Source organism: Piliocolobus tephrosceles, chromosome 1 (genome assembly GCF_002776525.5).
Source record: "Piliocolobus tephrosceles isolate RC106 chromosome 1, ASM277652v3, whole genome shotgun sequence".
Taxonomy (NCBI): domain Eukaryota; kingdom Metazoa; phylum Chordata; class Mammalia; order Primates; family Cercopithecidae; genus Piliocolobus; species Piliocolobus tephrosceles.
The window spans coordinates 92,726,114-92,742,862 of NC_045434.1; the positions used below are offsets into that span (position 1 = coordinate 92,726,114).

Below are 16,749 nucleotides of genomic sequence, written 5' to 3' on the forward strand. Positions count from 1 at the left end.
ATGTGCTAGATGCTGTGCCAGGAGCTGGCAATAAGATAATGAACAAAATAAAAACCCATGTCCTCCTGGAGCTCTGACTCTATGGAATGCCCGAACTGGGATGCAGTACTCTCGCCAGGGCCACGTGTCCTCCTAGGTGAGCAAAAGGCGCGTGAGGTGCCGCCCTGGGACCAGTCGGCGGGTGGACTTCGTCCTGGGCGGGAGGAGCGAGCCGCACCTCGGACAAACGCTTGGCTGGGCACGTCGCCTGGGGCAGGTGCGCTAGGGAGAGGGGGGTGGCGCTGGCCGTGCGCAAAACCGGGCCCTGACCCTGCCGCGGGGTTACAGGCCGTTGGTGCTCTGTATTTATTGTAAGCGCAGCGAATAGGGCCTCCAGCGGCCTGAGCGCACGTGGTGGTGCAGCGGAGAGCCGGCTGGGCCCTCCCCAGCTCCAGGCTCCTCCCCGGCGGGGTCAGAGCCAGACTTGCTGCGGCGTCCGGGCCCCGCGTAATTACAGGGGCTGTAGCAGGCCTGGCCGTAAAATAGGAGGATGAAACGGCCTGGGAACCGGGTAAGCTGGGCAGGAGCTGGCCGGGGGCCCCGGGTCGGTGGCTTCCCGCGATGCGCAGCCGCGGGGAAGGGCCGGCTAGGGATGCGTACACACACAGCACCAACCCGGCTCTCACACAGCCACACAATCACTCACGTAAACCACTAAACGCACGCAGATACACAACATTCGGCTCTCCCACTCCAGGCTAACTCGTGAGCCTAATCAAACACCTGCCCGCCCTCTCCACCCCAGGAGCTGACACCCGCCCGCCAAGCCCTCTCCAGACGGCAGCAGATCCTGGCGGGGAGAAGAGCCCCGAGAGGCAAATTCCAGCGGGTTTGTTTACACAGCGCGGGGGAGGGGGCCGAGCCGGGTACTGGGGCCCGACTGACTGGGAGCCCCAGCTCAGACTGGGCCAGCCCCAGCTGTGCAGCCTGAGGACTGCGCACAAACACCCCTCCGCTCCACCCCACCCCCGCTGCACGCCGGTACGCGTCTCCCCTCCTCTTCACACGCTGTTCACAAACATTAGCATACGCCTGTCAAAGAGTTTCACACGCTTCCACACACGCGGCTGTGATACTATTCACAAATGCTTTCACACTAGCGCGCCATCACACGTATTTCATGTGTGGTTACAGTTTAAGTCACCCTTCATGCCCAGATTCTCACAGTCCATATTCAAGAGCCCGTTTGCACGGTGTACGCGTGTGTTGTCACACATACTCAGGTCATCAGTGCCCTTTAACGTATCTAAAATAAGAACGGACCCCTCTCGAGCCCAGGGTCCCGCGTGTCGCTCCTGCGCGCAGGCACTGATGGGATGGACAGAGGCGCCCTTAGCCCCGGCCGCACACGTTACACACTCGATCACACACAGCGTTGCACTTTATTCCCGGCATCTAGGCGATGACACAATCTCCAGAACAAAGACAACATTGACAAACCCAACAAAAACAAACAGCCGCGTGTGTGTGGGGAGGGGCAGTCGAGCGCAGAGTCCGGGAAGGGGATGGGGGAGGAGGAGAGGGTGGGAACGCTGGCGCCCGAGCCTGGGCATGCGAGGCTCGGAAAGGTGCGGGGCATGTCAACAACCTCGCACCCTGCAAGGTCCGCGCGCTGAGCAGCAAAGCCGGGTCCCGCACCCGCGCCTTCGCAGACTGGCACTTGCGAGTTCTTCCCTTCTCCCGCACGCGACTGCGCCCAGGGACGCAAGCCCACCACCCGGACAGGCTTACAAAGCTCCACGCAGACCCACAAGTGAGCGAACACACAGCTCTGAGCAGATCTGCCGGGGCAGAGGAGCGCGCTTCGCTCTTTCCTGCACCCCTAGCCTCCTCGCCTCTCCTGCCCGCCCCTCCTCCACCTCCCCAGCCCCCAAGCCCCGGGGCAGCCGCGCGCCGGGCGGGGCGAGGGCGGGGCGGGGTGTCGGGCGGCGCCGGCCCAAAAGGCGGAGTCGCAAGGCGAAGGGGCCAGATCTGTGAGCCCAACGCTGACTTCGCCGCGGAGAAAGCCAGCGGGAACCCAGACCCCTAGGAGCCCCGCGTCCCCGCCCGGCCTGGCCAGGCCCCGCGCTATGGAGTTCCTCTGGGCCCCTCTCCTGGGTCTCTGCTGCAGTCTGGCCGCTGCTGATCGACACACCGTCTTCTGGAACAGTTCAAATCCCAAGTAAGCCTCGAGTCTCCCACTGGCAGCCTGGATTCCCTGCTGGCACTGTCCTCCCTACCGGGATAACTGTCCCGGCCAACCCCTTAGCTGAGCCTAGAGTAGATGACCGACGTAGGAGGGCGACTGTAGATTTTCCTCCCCTCACTTCTCCCTCATATCTGGGAGCACCCCACCCGGGGCAGGAACCTGCTCGTGTCTACTTGCATGGGCTTATATCTGCCCTTCCCTTGCTTCTCTCTGGTACCCCTATTACTCTGAAGTGAGGGACCTATGCTGGGCAGTTCCTGCCTCCAGCATAGACTTTGCCCCTGGCAGCCAGGGCCCTTGTACTAGGTCCCCCTCACGTTGAAAGCCTCCACGCCCCTCCTTGTGTGTCCTTTGGGCATCTGACCACACTGACAGGTACCTGGTGTGACATCAAGAGTGCGCAGAATGCTCAAGGGAACCCTGAAAGGACCTCTCAGGAGAGAGCTGGGCTGTAGACATTCATTATGCATTCACCCTGTATTTAAAGCAAACCTGGAAAGTCCCCCACTAGGGGTCTTTTGGGGTGGCATGAGTGAGGCACATGCTGTGCATGGGTAGGTTGAGGGAATCACCTGTTTATGGGGCTCTCAAGTAGTAAAATTGAAGAGCTGGGAGAGGGAGATCATGGGAAAGCTTCAGAAGGAACAGAAGGGGTTAAAGGGATTACAGAAGGCTCTGGGCAGGAAGGAGTTAATTTCTCCTGGGCAGGTTTAGGGCTGTGAGGCAAATGGTACTGGGAGGAAGACTCTGTCGGCCCCTTTGTTCTTGCCCTTGAGTTTTCTGAAGTTATGGGAACAATATTTGTGGGAATACAGGAGAGGATGGTAGGGAGGACGGAGAGAGAACTGGGCAGCTTGGTATCACCAAAGCCATCTCACTGGCTTAGCCACTCTCAGCCCTAGCGAGCTTGCCCCCCATTGAGAAATATGTTGTGCCAGCTTCCTCTGACCCTGTGGCATCGTCTGGTGAGGCAGTCTGTTGTCTGTGGCTTGTTGGGGTCGGGGAGAGAACAGCCAGCTGCCAACCCCAGAGGGCAATGCCCTCCTGCACATGGATGCTGGGGAGGCCCAGCCAGCCCTCTGCCACCCGCTCCCTGTGCTTTTCCTCCTTGACCCGATGCGTCTTGCCCTAGTATGGGAGAGAGCAAAGTCCCTGTTTATGCCCATTCCAGGTGTTGACTGAAGAAGGAGGAGGGGACAGGAAGCCATGAGTAGGGAGGGGGGGACCCTGGCCTTTTCCGTTCCCAAGCTCCCAAGTTTCCTCTCTTTCAGGAAGGAGCCTCTTCCTTACCCACCTCCCCGCCTTCCCTGACGCCGCTGCCCCCTTTCCCAGATGAGGAACAAGAGTCAAATGAAGGCTAAGTCGAGCAGACTGTACCCCCAGGAGCGGGGGCTGATGGGTGACCCTCTGGCCACACACACACACACACACACACACCCTATCATACCCAGGACTAAAGAGACGCCAGTCCAGAGTAGAGTCCGTAGGCAGCCAAGCTGGGCCCAGCGTGGGGGCAAATATGAGGCTACAATGAACGGGGTAGGTGAGGCTGGCATGGGTGACTCAGGCCAGTGGGCAGCAGCCCTGGGATCTCCAGGCCTCAGGCGGGGGCAGCATGCTGAGAAGGGCGCCAGCCTCCCTCATGCTGGAGGGCAGGCCCCTCATTCTGACCTGCCGGCTCCCTTTGTTTGGAGGACGGTGTTGGGGGTGAGTGGGCGCTGTGCCCTCCTGGGGTCCTAGGGGCTGTCCACATTTGACAAGGTAAATTTTCACAGGTTCTCATGAGTGCTGGGGCGGGTAGCAGAGGTGGATGAGGAATGAGTCAGTGCCCGTCACGGGAATGAGGGAAAGACGCCAGGCCCAGAGCTGAAATACCTGTTCCGAAATGGCTTCTATGTTTATCTCTCCAGAGAGGAATTTTAAAAGCCTCTCTCTGCTCCTCTCTCTCTTTCCCCAGGGTGGGGGAGGGGCCTGGTAAGCCCAGTTTGGGCTCTGGCGTGCTGCTGCAAAGCCTGGCCTCTCAGGGTCACGCTGATTGGGCAGTGGGTGCCCATCTCAGAGTCCTCTCCACCTGACTCCTTCCTCGCCCTCCCAGCCGTGGCCAGGGCTTTCGGTTCGAAGCAAGTTGACGCTAATTCTGCTGAGCCTCTAGCTGGCAGTGCCTGGGGGAATTAGAGAAACTGAGCAGCTTTGGGGGTTGGGGGGAGCACTTTTCCCCCTACTGGGACCCCACCCAGGCTGGAGCCAGGTGTCTGGAGCTGGTGGGGAGGGGCTGGTGGGCAGTCAGGCTGGAGCCGGTGGGGCCAGGGGGAATGAACCAGGGGAGGGGAGCTGGCTCCACCTTGGGAGGAGGGGAGAGGAGGGGAGAGGCCGTCTCAAGCCCAGAGCTCCAGCATTTCATCTGGCGGGAGGTGGAAGTGTGGCTTTTGGAGAAAAAAGGACAGGGATGTTTGGGGGTGCTCTGAGAAGGGGAAAAGGAGACCAGTGTCTAACTTTGAGTAGCTAGAAAAGGAGATTTAAGAGGGGCTGAAGGAATTGATGAGAGTGATTTAACTTAAAGGACTAGGGGCATTATCTGTGGGCCCAGGTATACTAGCTTCACTTTTGAGGAAAAGTGAAGCTAGGAAATGTGAGATCTACTCAGTGGGTCCGAGGAAACGTGAGGGGAGTAAGGAAGGTAAAGACATAGATGTGTTGGGGGCTCGGGGCTAGCATGGTAAAGAGAAAGGGTTTCCTGGATTCTGATTACAGGATAGACCGGTGGGGTCTCAGTTGAGGCCTAACAGCATTTAAAAGGAGCAACTGGTATAACAGATTTGGGGAAATATTTATGGGTAGAAGAGAATGATAAGTGAGCTACAGAAATAGGTAGAAGCCCATCCTTGGGTAAATATCACGCGGGTTATGGAAAATGCTTTCGTACCTGAAAGATACTGAGTGGATGCTATTTGAAGGACCAACAGGAGACAGTGATGGTGCAGGGGAATGTTTAGAGATGGCAGAGAGAAATGTGAGACATCAAGATCGGTACATATTGCGAGTTGAGACTTTGGAAAAATCTCTTGGGGTCTAGTGTGAAATGTGAGAGGTCATGTCAAGATTTGGAGGTCCAAGGATCTGGCCCGGCTTCTGAATGACCACCTGCTTCTTCCCCCATGTGTGTCCCAGGTTCCGGAATGAGGACTACACCATACATGTGCAGCTGAATGATTACGTGGACATCATCTGTCCGCACTATGAGGATCACTCTGTGGCAGACGCTGCCATGGAGCGGTACATACTGTACCTGGTGGAGCGTGAGGAGTACCAGCTGTGCCAGCCCCAGTCCAAGGACCAGGTCCGCTGGCAGTGCAACCGGCCCAGTGCCAAGCATGGCCCAGAGAAGCTGTCTGAGAAGTTTCAGCGCTTCACACCTTTCACCCTGGGCAAGGAGTTCAAAGAAGGACACAGCTACTACTATATCTGTGAGTGCCTGTGAGGGGACAGTGTCTGTTGTTGTTGTTTTTTTTTGCCACCACGTACATGCTTGGGTACATGCTTGGTGCAGAGTCCAGCAGTAGAGGGCTCCTTCCAATCTTGAATTCTATTTTCATTCATCCACATCCCAATGTGAGTGAGCTTCTACGTGCTGGGCACTCTGCTTGGCACTACCAGCACAGAGATAAATAAAACACTACAGAGCCCCTGTCCTCACGGAAGCCGGGAAGAAACACACATAGGTTAACAGACCCTTAGAACAGTATGCTACAGTAGACATGAACACAGGGGCCTTGGGAAAATGACCTGGCTACCTGCCAGGCTATGGGGCTCAGAGAAGCTTCAGTGGGGAAGATGATCCCAGAGCTTAGGACAGGCAGAGGAGCTGGCCAGGCATGAAGGCACACGTACAAAGGGAGCATGATATCTTCAGGGAACTTCCTATGGCTCAGCCTGGCTGGAATGGGAGGGACACAGTCAGTGAGGAGATGTGAGCCTGGACAGGTGGACAGAACAGACCATGGGGGAATTAAAAAGTGATAAGGAGTTTGGACTTTATCCTGAGGGCTCTCGCCAATGATGGGTTTTATTTCATTTCACTTTATTTTATTATTTTGAGATGGAGTTTCACTCTTGTTGCCCATGCTGGAGTGCAGTGGTGTGATCTCTGCTCACTGCAACCTGTGTCTCCCGGATTCAAGCAATTCTCCTGCCTCAGCCTCCCAAGTAGCTGGGATTATAGGCACCTGCCACCACACCCAGCTAATTTTGAATTTTTAGTAGAGACAGGGTTTCACCATGTTGGTCAGACTGGTCTTGAACTCCTGACCTCAAGTGATCCGCCTGCCTCGGCCTCCCAAAGTGCTGGGATTATAGGCGTGAACCACCGCGCACAGCCTGATGGATTTTAAGTTACGAGATCATCCAGCACTTTGGGAGGCCGAGGCGGGCGGATCACCTGAGGTCAGGAGTTCAAGACCAGCCTGGCCAACATGGTGAAACCTCAACTCTACTAAAAAAAATACGAAAATTAGCCAGGTGTGGTGGCGCACCACTGTAGTCCCAACTACTCAATGGGCTGAGGCAGGAGGATCACTTGAACTCAGGAGGTGTGGGGTTATAGTAAGCTGAGATCACACCAGTGCACTCCAGCCTGGGTGACAGAGTGAGACTCCATCTCAAAAAAAAGTTATGAAATCAGTTTTGTATAAAATGGATCTAGGACTCAGTCAGTGGGGGCTAGGCAGTAGTAGTATATATATATATGTGTGTGTGTGTGTGTCTGTATATATATATATATATATTTTTTTTTTTTTTTTTTCCTTTTTTTCTGAGACGGAGTCTCACTCTGTTGCCCAGACTGGAGTGCAGTGGCACGATCTCAACTTGCTGCAATCTCCACCTCCCGGGTTCAATTGATTCTTCTGCCTCAGCCTCCTGAGTAGCTGGGACTACAGGCATGTGCCACCATGCCCGGCTAATTTTTGTATTTTTAGTAGAGACGGGGTTTCACCATATTGACTGGCCAGCCTGGTCTCGAACTCCTGACCTCATGATCCGCCCACCTCAGCCTCCCAAAGTGCTGGGATTACAGGTGTGAGCCACCACACCCGGCCTAGGAGTAGTATTAAGTGGCCCAGGCAAGAGGAACATATTCAGACTCGGAGAAGTGAAGGATGAAATGTGGGGAGGGCAGTGTCTACGTTCTTTTTGTCACCACCGCCAAAGCTGAGGGTTATTTCCAAAGAATGGGAGGCTGGGCTGAACACTGGGCAGGAAGTTAGCAAAAACTAAAGAGGGTAGGAATCAAGATTAGAGGGAAGAGAATGAAATTGAGTAGGGAGCTGAGAAAACAGGGCAAGGGGCATTTGGGCTTACATTTGCTTCCAGCAGAGGTTTCTTACTTAACCCCCTGTTGGCTTATCTTGCAGCCAAACCCATCCACCAGCAAGAAGACCGCTGCCTGAGGTTGAAAGTGACTGTCAACGGCAAAATCAGTGAGTGTCAGGGCCCTGTGGGCCTCCTTCTTCCATCTCTATGCTGGGCGGTCTGGTGATCTGGGATGGTATGGAAGTCTTGCAGCCCAGCCCCTCACACTCACAGCTCTCTGCCTCTTTGATACACTACCTGATCTACTACCACTCTTGTCTTTCAGCTCACAGTCCTCAGGCCCATGACGATCCACAGGAGAAGAGACTTGCAGCAGGTGGGTAGCTGGAGCAGATTGGGCCTGGGGCACAGGAAGGGGTCTGCTTGAAGAGGTTGGGTACAGGAGGTGGCTCCTTTATCAGGCAGAGGCTGAGGGAATCCTGTTGGGCTGAGGGCCAGTGCAAATAGTGGAGTCACTCACATTGGCGGCCTTTGCCCTCTCACCTTGCAGATGACCCAGAGGTGCGGGTTCTACATAGCATCGGTCACAGTGCCGCGCCACGCCTCTTCCCACTTGCCTGGACTGTGCTGCTCCTACCACTTCTGCTGCTGCAAACCCCGTGAAGGTGTATGCCACACCTGGCCTTAAGGATTGGAACTGGGCTGAAGAGAGGGACAGGCACTCCAAACCTGTCTTGGGGCCACTTTCAGAGCCCCCATCCCTGGGAACCACTCCCACCACAGGCACAAGCTGTCACCTAGCAGCCTCAAAACGGGTCAGTATTAAGGGTTTCAACTGGAAGGAGGCCAACCAGCCTGGCAGTGCCATCCCCACCTTCACCTCGGAGGGATGGAGAAATAAGTGGAGACGGTCTCTTCCCACCATTCCTGCTTTTAAGCCAAAGAAACAAGCTGTGCAGACATGGTCCCTTAAGGCACAGTGGGAGCTGAGCTGGAAGGGGCCACGTGGATGGGCAAAGCTTGGCAAAGATGCCCCCTTCAGAAGACAGCCAGGATGCCCAGATGAACTGACTAAAGGAAAAGCAAGAAACAGTTTCTTGCTTGGGAGCCAGGTACAGGAGAGGCAGCATGCTTGGGCTGACCCAGCATCTCCCAGCAAGACCTCATCTGTGGAGCTGCCACAGAGAAGTTTGTAGCCAGGTACTGCATTCTCTCCCATCCTGGGGCAGCACTCCTCAGAGCTGTGCCAGCAGGGGGGCTGTGCCAACCTGTTCTTAAGAGTGTAGCTGTAAGGGCAGTGCCCATGTGTACATTCTGCCTAGAGTGTAGCCTAAAGGGCAGGGCCCACGTGTACAGTATCTGTATATAAGTTGCTGTGTGTCTGTCCTGATTTCTACAACTGGAGTTTTTTTATACAATGTTCTTTGTCTCAAAATAAAGCAATGTGTTTTTTCGGACATGCTTTTCTGCCACTCCATATTAAAACGTATGACCACTGAGCCCCTGCTAAGAGTGAGGCTCTGTGTGCTACAACAGTAGCAACTGGGTTTGAATTTCTTTCTCTCCAAAGAATGCGTGCCCCTCACCAGGCCAAAAGGGTGGGTTGTTTCCTCCTCTGAGGGTTGTCCAGGAGCGGAGTGCTCCTGAGAGCAGTCTCTCGGGTTCTGAGCTGCACTCCACTCTGGAAGTTCTTCCTGTCCAACCTCTACCCCACTCCCAGCCCCTCACCGCCGGGCTTTGGCATACTACCGTTCAGGTACTCATGCTGTTTGGGTGAGTCAGGGAAGCTGGGAACTCCAGCTGAGGCATGCGGCCCCGCCCCACAGCCACACCAGCAGAGACGTGTGGGAGGCTGGGGGGGAAAGTTCCCAGCAGCAAGTGGGTTGGACCAGGGGTGGTCAGTGATAGAGGCGTCAGTGCATTGGCCACGTCACTTAAAGTTGACCTTGTTGCCCGAGAGGGAGGGCAAAAGAGGAAGGCTTGGTGATTCCTGGCAACGTCTGTTATTTTGAGAAAAGGCTTCAGCAGCAAACTCCAGAAAAAAACTTCCCAAACCCTTGGACAACTGAGGTTCTGATGTGAAGTTCTGGATGGAAAGCGTGCTTAAGTCTGGTGGAACTAGCAAGCTTTTGTTTGGAGGTCCACCGCCGAACGTGCACAAGCCTGTGGGAACACGACCGTTGAGACCGGGGGCGTCTAGATGATCCAAGGGGCAGGCAGAGTGTGAGGAGCGGCAGGTATCGGGGACACACCCGCGCACTCCTAGGAAGGGGACCGACCGTGACATGGAGGAGGTCTGGACCAGGGCACTGGGCAGTCACTCGGAGGGGAGGTGCGCGAGTTCCGGTTCGGCGTCGGAGGGAGGGTGGGGCTTCGGCGCAGTTTCCGGAGGGACGGCCCGAGCGCGCGGGGCGGGGCTCCAGCGCCGCAGGTCCGGGCTGCGGTAGGTCCCGGCCACCGCAGGCACGCGGCGGGCGCTGGGCGCGGGATCCGACTCTGGTCATGATGGAGGCGGGCGGCTTTCTGGACTCGCTCATCTACGGAGCATGCGTGATCTTCACCCTTGGCATGTTCTCCGCCGGCCTGTGAGAGAGCGGCCGGCTGGGTTGGGGAGGACTAGGAAGTCAGGAAAAGAGAGAGAGGGGGCAGAGACGTAGCCACAGCACCTGGCTCGTCCGGAACCGGGATCAAAATGGGATCCGGTTGAGGGGACCGGGGTACAAGGGCGAGGCGGGTCACTAGGCCTGAGGGAGAAGGCAAGATAGCGGGGGGCGGGGGGTGGTCTGCGGTGGTCCGGAAAGGGTGACAGGCATTGGGCATCCGCCTCAAGCACTCTGCTTCTCCCTTCCCACTCCTCACCCCTCCCTTCGGGGCCCCATCACAGCTCGGACCTCAGGCACATGCGAATGACCCGGAGTGTGGACAACGTCCAGTTCCTGCCCTTTCTCACCACGGAAGTCAAGTGAGGGGGCGACGGCTGCGGCGGTGGGAAAGGCTATCAGAGGGAGGTGGGCGCGGGGCAGGAGGAGCAAGAGTGAAAGAGGCTTGGCTGGACGCAGTGGCTCCCGCCTGTAATCGCAGCACTTTGAGAGGCTGAGACGGGCGGATCACGAGGTCAGGAAATCGAGACCATCCTGGCTAACACGGTGAAACCCCGTCTTTATTAAAAATACAAAAAATTAGCCGGGCGTGGTGGCAGGCGCCTGTAGTCCCAGCTACTTGGGAGGCTGAGGCAGGAGAAATGGCGTGAAACCGGGAGGCAGAGCTTGCAGTGAGCCGAGATTGCGCCACTGCACTCCAGCCTGGGCAAGGGAGCAAGACTCCGTCTCAAAAAAAAAAGAGTGAAAGAGGCCCTTTGGGTCCTCCTCTCACACTGAACCCTTTGAGCTATGTTCCTCCCCTCCACCCTGCAGCAACCTGGGCTGGCTGAGTTATGGGGCCTTGAAGGCAGACGGGATCCTCATCGTCGTCAACACAGTGGGTGCTGCGCTTCAGACCCTGTATATCTTGGCATATCTGCATTACTGCCCTCGGAAGGTAGACGCCCTCCCTTGGACCCACCTCTCTGCTGCACGCCCGGCCTCGCTGGCAGGGCAAACACTACTTCCTAGAAGACTGTAACAGCTGGCACTGCCACCCTTTCCAGGAAGGCCCTTCCAGGCTTGCGGGTCCCCTTCCTCTATGAAGCCAGCCTTCTGAGATTAACACATTGCCTCCATTTAGGCAAGGCTGGTAGCTCTGCCTAGCCTGAGATGCCTATGCTGCCTGCCCTGGGCTTCTGCCAACAAGCTAAGGGGAAAGGGGTTTTGTCTCCAACAAAACCCATGGGTGAGAACAAGATGATTAGCTCTGCTTCCCTGCTCAATCACACAAGCATTTATTAAGCTCCTAGTGTGTGTGCTAAGCACACAGAAAAAAACACATCTTTCCCTCCCCTAGAAGTCTCCATTGTTGTGGGTGGATAAGACTTTCCTATCAAGTTGTTGGTGGGAAAGAAGCTGTGACAGTGCAGTGCTGGAGGCCTAGACAGTTTGGCTTCCCCATTGGAGCATGGGAGAAGGCAGGATGAATTAACTCTAGCAGGGAAGTCGGAGAGCATGTCTGGAAGTAAGGCTACTCTCTCCCCTGCAGCGTGTTGTGCTCCTACAGACTGCAACCCTGCTAGGGGTCCTTCTCCTGGGTTATGGCTACTTTTGGCTCCTGGTACCCAACCCTGAGGCCCGGCTTCAGCAGCTGGGCCTCTTCTGCAGTGTCTTCACCATCAGCATGTACCTCTCACCACTGGCTGACTTGGTGAGTGGGGATGTCCAATGAGGTAGGAGAGATGAGTCAGGCTCTCATAGCCACATACTATGGCTTACAGTCCCGAGGAAGGGGAGATCCAAACCCTGGAAGGAGACAAGGCAGTAGAGGTGGGTGAGTGGGAGGCAGGAAAGGTTGGGTGACAGATCAGGGAGGGTGCCTGACCTTTTTCTTGAGGAAATTCTTAGGCAAGTGAAGCTTTACAATGTGCTTGGGCCAAGAGAGTCTTTTATTCTTTCCCACAGGCTAAGGTCATTCAGACTAAATCAACCCAATGTCTCTCCTACCCACTCACCATTGCTACCCTTCTCACCTCTGCCTCCTGGTGCCTCTATGGGTTTCGACTCAGAGATCCCTACATCATGGTAAGCACAACAGGGATGGGGTGACAGGGGTGCAAGGTAGAAAACTGGCTCCTCTCCTCATAGCAGTTCTTGTGATTTCAGGTGTCCAACTTTCCAGGAATTGTCACCAGCTTTATCCGCTTCTGGCTTTTCTGGAAGTACCCCCAGGAGCAAGACAGGAACTATTGGCTCCTGCAAACCTGAGGCTGCTCACCTGACCACTGGGCACCTTAGTGCCAACCTGAACCAAAGAGACCTCCTTGTTTCAGCTGGGCCTCCTGTCCAGCTTCCCAGGTGCAGTGGGTTGTGGGAACAAGAGATGACTTTGAGGACAAAGGGACCAAAGAAAGAGCTTTACTTAGATGATTGGTTGGGGCCTAAGAGATGAAATCACTTTTATTTTTTAGAGATTTTTTTTTTTTGATTTTGGAGGTTGGGGTGCTATATTTAGAATATGCCTTAAAAGGCAGGGCGTGGTGGCTCACGCCTGTAATCCCAGCACTTTGGGAGGCCAACGTGGGCCAATCACCTGAGGTCAGGAGTTTGAGACCAACCTGACCAACATGGTAAAACCCCATCTCTACTAAAAATACAAAATTAGCTGGGCATGGTGGCACATGCCTGTAATCCCAGCTACTTGGGAGGCTGAGGCAGGAGAACTGCTTGAACCAGGGAGGTGGAGGTTGCAGTGAGCCAAGATCGTGCCATTCTGATATGAATATGCCTTATATGCCGATATGAATACGCCTTAAAATAAAAGTGTTCCCCACCCCTGCCCATGATGGTTCATTCTCTACTCATGATCCTAAACCTGTCTGGTTTGGTGAAGGGTAAATCCACAGTTATTCTCAGGTTGGTAGGGTAGGCTCAGAAAAGGTATCTCAAAGAACCAAAAGGTTGGAAAGACCCAGAAAGGCCTTAAAAAGAACAAAACTTGGATGTTATGAAGAATGGAAGTTAGGCTTCAAGAAAGTACTTCTGGCCGGGTAAGGTGGCTTATGTCTGTAATTACAGCACTTTGGGAGGCCCAGGCAGGAGGATCACTTGAGCCCAGGAGTTTGAGAACAGCCTGAGCAACACAACGAGACCCTGTCACTACAAAAAATTAAACATTAGCCTGGCGACTGGTGGCACATGCCTGTAGTCCCAGCTACTCTGGAGCCTGAGGTGGGAGGATTGTTTGAGCCCAGGAGGGTGAGACAGCAGTGAGCCATGATTGCACCACTGCATTCCAGCCCCGGCAAAAGAGTGAGACCCTGTCTCAAAAAAAAAAAAAAGAAGTACGCCGGGTGGCGCGGTGGCTCACGCATGTAATCGCAGCACTCTGGGAGGCCGAGGTGGGCGGATCACGAGGTCAGGAGATCAAGACCATCCTGGCTAACACGGTGAAACCCCGTGTCTACTAAAAATACAAAAAATTAGCCAGGTGTGGTGGCAGGCGCCTGTAGTCCCAGCTACTCAGGAGGCTGAGGCAGGAGAATGGCGTGAACCCGGGAGGCGGAGCTTGCAGTGAGCCGAGATCGCGCCACTGCACTCCAGCCTGGGCGACAGAGTGAGACTCTGTCTCAGAAAAAAAAAAAATAAATAAATAATAATAATAATAATAATAATAAGTACTTCCTATAGGGCTGAAAGGTCCAAGAAAGTGAAATGTCATTCCCATCCTGAGAGATCTTGAGAAGGCGACTTTGCCTCCTTGGGAGCAAAAATGGGAACACCAGCAAGACGCAAAATATAGGCTGAGATGGCCTCAGGAAGGTGGTTCTTTCACATTCACTTCTCGACCGTTAGTACATTAAATCCCCAACACCCATTTTCCATAATCAAACTAAACGAAGTTAGAAAATACTGGCTCTTTAATGGGGAATGGGAGGAAGGGCTGTCCGGACAAGAATGGGGTCAGGCTGTCAGAAGCGCAGCCCCCTGCGGGCTAAGTCGGCTCGGGCCTCCTGTATCTGGCTCTGCAGCTCGCGTGCGGCGTCCTCGCAGTCATGAAAAGTGGCCACACGATAGCCCACAGTGGCCAGGGCATAGCAGCCGGCGGACACCAGCAAGTAGGCGGGCAGTGGCCACAGGACTTCCTGGCAGGACAAGGGCAGCTCCAGGCCCAAGGCTCCCGTGGTCAGGGCCGCCCAGGTGGAGCCCAGGATCGCCAGTCCCCAAAGCCACTGCGCTAATTTCGTCATGGTCACTGCGAGAAAAGAAAACAATGCTCCCCTGAGGAGCAGAAAGGAAAAGCGGCCAAACTCAACCGAAGCCCGCCCAGGGAGAGCATTTAAACCCGCCGTAGCCAGAGCGGAATCGCCGATCCCAGCGGTCCGAACTTGAGTGCCCACAAAAGGTGGAAGGGTCCCTTCCACCTTGCTACCCCCTCTATATTTGAGACCCACTCCCCATCTCTCGCCCTCTCCGTTCAGCTTTCAACCTACACTTACCTCTGCCCCACGTCTCCCTTTCCCCGGCGCGGCCCGGATATTCGCGTCCGGAAGTCCTCCCTGGCTCACGCTCCGCTTCCGCGCGGCCTTCTGGGAGTTGTAGTTCACATGGCAGTCCTTGGCGTACTCTTGGCCACCGCCTCAGTCTAGGCGGGGTCCAGCGGGCTGCGCTCCGCAAACCCGGAGCAGGCTGGGTGTGGAGAGGCCTGGGCGCTGCTTCCCCACCTTGGGGTACGCTCCGGGCTGGCTTGGATCTTGAGGACATCCTTAAATGTTGCAACAAGATGGGAATATAATACTGTTCCCCTTAAACTCAATTCTCCAGAGCTGAAATCCATTCCTTCATTCGCTGCTTCATTCATTCAAACATGTCTTTCTTTTCTTTCTTTCCGTTCTTAACAGGGTCTCTCTAGACTGTCTAGGCTGGACAGAACTTTTTTTTTTCTTTTTCTTTTCTTTTTTTTTTTTTTTTTTTTTTTTGAGACGAAGTCTTGCTCTGTCGCCCATGCTGGAGTACAGTGGCGCGATCTCAGCTCACTGCAACCTCTGTCTCCCAAGCAGCTGGGATTACAGGCGCATGCCACCAAGCCCGGCTAATTTTTGTATTTTTAGTAGAGACCGGGATTTCACTATGTTGGCCAGGTTGGTCTCAAACTCCTGACCTCAAGTGATCTGCCCACCTCAGCCTCCCAAAGTGCTGGGATTACAGGCATGAGCCACCGCGCCCAGCCAGAACATTTACTGATTACCATGATAGACTTTGGAGATACAGAGATATCACGAGACTCGACCCCTCTTTGGATGGAGGGGGAAAGCAGGAGTCAGGGAAGCAGTTGCATTGACAACTAACCATGAAGGCTTGAGATTATTGTTAGAACAGAGGTAGTTATATTTTTACAAGGACAACAACGAATGTAACTTGGAGCCAGAGGAAGAAGGGCTCCAGGAGGCTGTGTTAAAAAAAGAAAAGAAAAGAAAGATCGGAAGATTTACCTGAGGTGGTGAAGGCACTGAAAGAAGGAGTATAATTCTTTCAAACATTTTTGGGGATGAATTTATTACACAGAGAGAGAGAAAGAGAGAGAGAGAGAGCCAAGTAAGAGAAAAGATTAGGCAATTATCAACTTCAGAGGAAACAAAGAGTTATAAAAGAAAGGAAAGACAATTGATAAAAGCCTGTCTTGTAAAGACCACATCTGTAGTTTGACAGTTAGGTTTATTAACTTGCTGCAACAGAGAGAACACACTAGAGGAACTGTGGGGCAACTAATTAAAAAGGAAGAAATATGGTCATTAAAGGTGATATGGTTTGGCTGTGTCCCCACCCAAATTTCAAGTTGATATGTATCCCCAGAATTCCTACTTGTTGTGGGAGGGACCCAAGGGGAGATAATTGAATCATGGGGGCCAGTCTTTCACGTGCTATTTTCATGACAGTGAATAAGTCTCACAAGATCTGATGAGTTTGTCGGGGTTTCTGCTTTTGCTTCTTCCTCATTTTTCTCTTGCTGCCGCCATGTAAGAAGTGCCTTTTGCCTCCCACCATGATTCTGAGACCTCCCCAGCCATGTGGAACTGTAAGTCCAATTAAACCTCTTTTTGTTTGCAGTTTCGGGTATGTCTTTATCAGTAATGTGAAAATGAACTAATACAAGAAGATACTGGAAATGCTTGACTTTAAAATTTATATTTTAAAATTTATTTACTTATTCATTTAGAGTTGAAGTCTCACTATGTTGCCCAGGCTGGGCTCAAACTCCTGGATTCAAGTGATCCTCCTGCCTCAGCCTCCGGAGTAGCTGATACTATAGGCTAGCTAAAAGTTAAATGAAGCACTGTTTTCATAGGTTCAAGGTAAGCATAACTTTAAGTGAAGGGATCAAGAAGAAGTTCAAGCTGAGGGACCACTTGGAAATTACAAAATTAAGATAAATGTAGAATATAGTGTCTAAAAACCCACTATCTAGACTGGGCACAGTGGCTCATGCCTGTAATCCCAACACTTTGGGAGGCCAAAGTAATCCACGTGGCTCAGAACTTCTAGCAAGAGTAGGATGTTCCATTCGCACTGACTGATTTCAGACAGCAAAGTTTGTGACTATGATTTTAGAAAATGAAGTTTCGGCCGGGCGCA

At 53.9% G+C, this 16,749-nt stretch overlaps 3 protein-coding genes across 14 annotated transcripts; 2 read left to right on the plus strand and 1 right to left on the minus strand.

Moving 5' to 3' along the window:
- The first annotated feature begins 1,590 nt into the window (after window positions 1-1,590).
- On the plus strand, window positions 1,591-8,991 carry EFNA1 (ephrin A1). The gene is made up of 5 exons (XM_023213911.3): window positions 1,591-2,200; window positions 5,396-5,691; window positions 7,636-7,701; window positions 7,860-7,910; window positions 8,085-8,991. The coding sequence occupies exons 1-5, from the start codon at window positions 2,109-2,111 to the stop codon at window positions 8,195-8,197; spliced, it is 618 nt and encodes a 205-aa protein (XP_023069679.1). The 5' UTR covers window positions 1,591-2,108; the 3' UTR covers window positions 8,198-8,991.
- Window positions 8,992-9,487: 496 nt separating this feature from the next.
- SLC50A1 (solute carrier family 50 member 1) lies at window positions 9,488-12,957 on the plus strand. 11 transcript variants are annotated; one of them, XM_023213914.3, is made up of 7 exons: window positions 9,488-9,977; window positions 10,419-10,496; window positions 10,948-11,071; window positions 11,258-11,362; window positions 11,666-11,827; window positions 12,082-12,201; window positions 12,265-12,957. In XM_023213914.3, exons 1-7 carry the CDS (start codon window positions 9,820-9,822, stop codon window positions 12,274-12,276), a joined length of 759 nt encoding a protein of 252 aa, XP_023069682.1. In that variant the 5' UTR covers window positions 9,488-9,819; the 3' UTR covers window positions 12,277-12,957. The 11 variants fall into 11 exon arrangements, with proteins under 11 accessions (XP_023069682.1, XP_023069687.1, XP_023069685.1 ...); XM_023213912.2 differs by having other exon boundaries at window positions 9,530-9,977; window positions 12,283-12,957; XM_023213913.3 differs by having other exon boundaries at window positions 9,917-10,119; window positions 12,283-12,957.
- Window positions 12,958-14,018: 1,061 nt separating this feature from the next.
- On the minus strand, window positions 14,019-14,777 carry DPM3 (dolichyl-phosphate mannosyltransferase subunit 3, regulatory). 2 transcript variants are annotated; one of them, XM_026448916.1, is made up of 2 exons: window positions 14,616-14,777; window positions 14,019-14,371 (listed from the first exon to the last, which is right to left on the minus strand). In XM_026448916.1, the coding sequence occupies exon 2, from the start codon at window positions 14,364-14,366 to the stop codon at window positions 14,088-14,090; it is 279 nt and encodes a 92-aa protein (XP_026304701.1). In that variant the 5' UTR covers window positions 14,367-14,371; window positions 14,616-14,777; the 3' UTR covers window positions 14,019-14,087. The 2 variants fall into 2 exon arrangements, with proteins under 2 accessions (XP_026304701.1, XP_026304700.1); XM_026448915.1 differs by having other exon boundaries at window positions 14,019-14,397; window positions 14,616-14,721.
- Window positions 14,778-16,749: the final 1,972 nt, after the last annotated feature.

What these genes read in the sequence shown, in the direction of transcription:
- EFNA1 (XM_023213911.3), top strand. Translation starts at nt 2,109, where the DNA reads ATGGAGTTCCTCTGGGCCCCTCTCCTGGGTCTCTGCTGCAGTCTGGCC. An exon ending in ACACAGCTACTACTATATCT is followed by an intron (nt 5,692 to 7,635) that starts GTGAGTGCCTGT and finishes CTTATCTTGCAG; the next exon opens with CCAAACCCATCCACCAGCAA. An exon ending in GGAGAAGAGACTTGCAGCAG is followed by an intron (nt 7,911 to 8,084) that starts GTGGGTAGCTGG and finishes CTCACCTTGCAG; the next exon opens with ATGACCCAGAGGTGCGGGTT.
- SLC50A1 (XM_023213912.2), top strand. Translation starts at nt 9,820, where the DNA reads ATGGAGGAGGTCTGGACCAGGGCACTGGGCAGTCACTCGGAGGGGAGG. An exon ending in TGCATTACTGCCCTCGGAAG is followed by an intron (nt 11,072 to 11,257) that starts GTAGACGCCCTC and finishes GCCTCCATTTAG; the next exon opens with GCAAGGCTGGTAGCTCTGCC. An exon ending in GTCTCCAACAAAACCCATGG is followed by an intron (nt 11,363 to 11,665) that starts GTGAGAACAAGA and finishes TCTCCCCTGCAG; the next exon opens with CGTGTTGTGCTCCTACAGAC.
- DPM3 (XM_026448916.1), bottom strand. Translation starts at nt 14,366, where the DNA reads ATGACGAAATTAGCGCAGTGGCTTTGGGGACTGGCGATCCTGGGCTCC.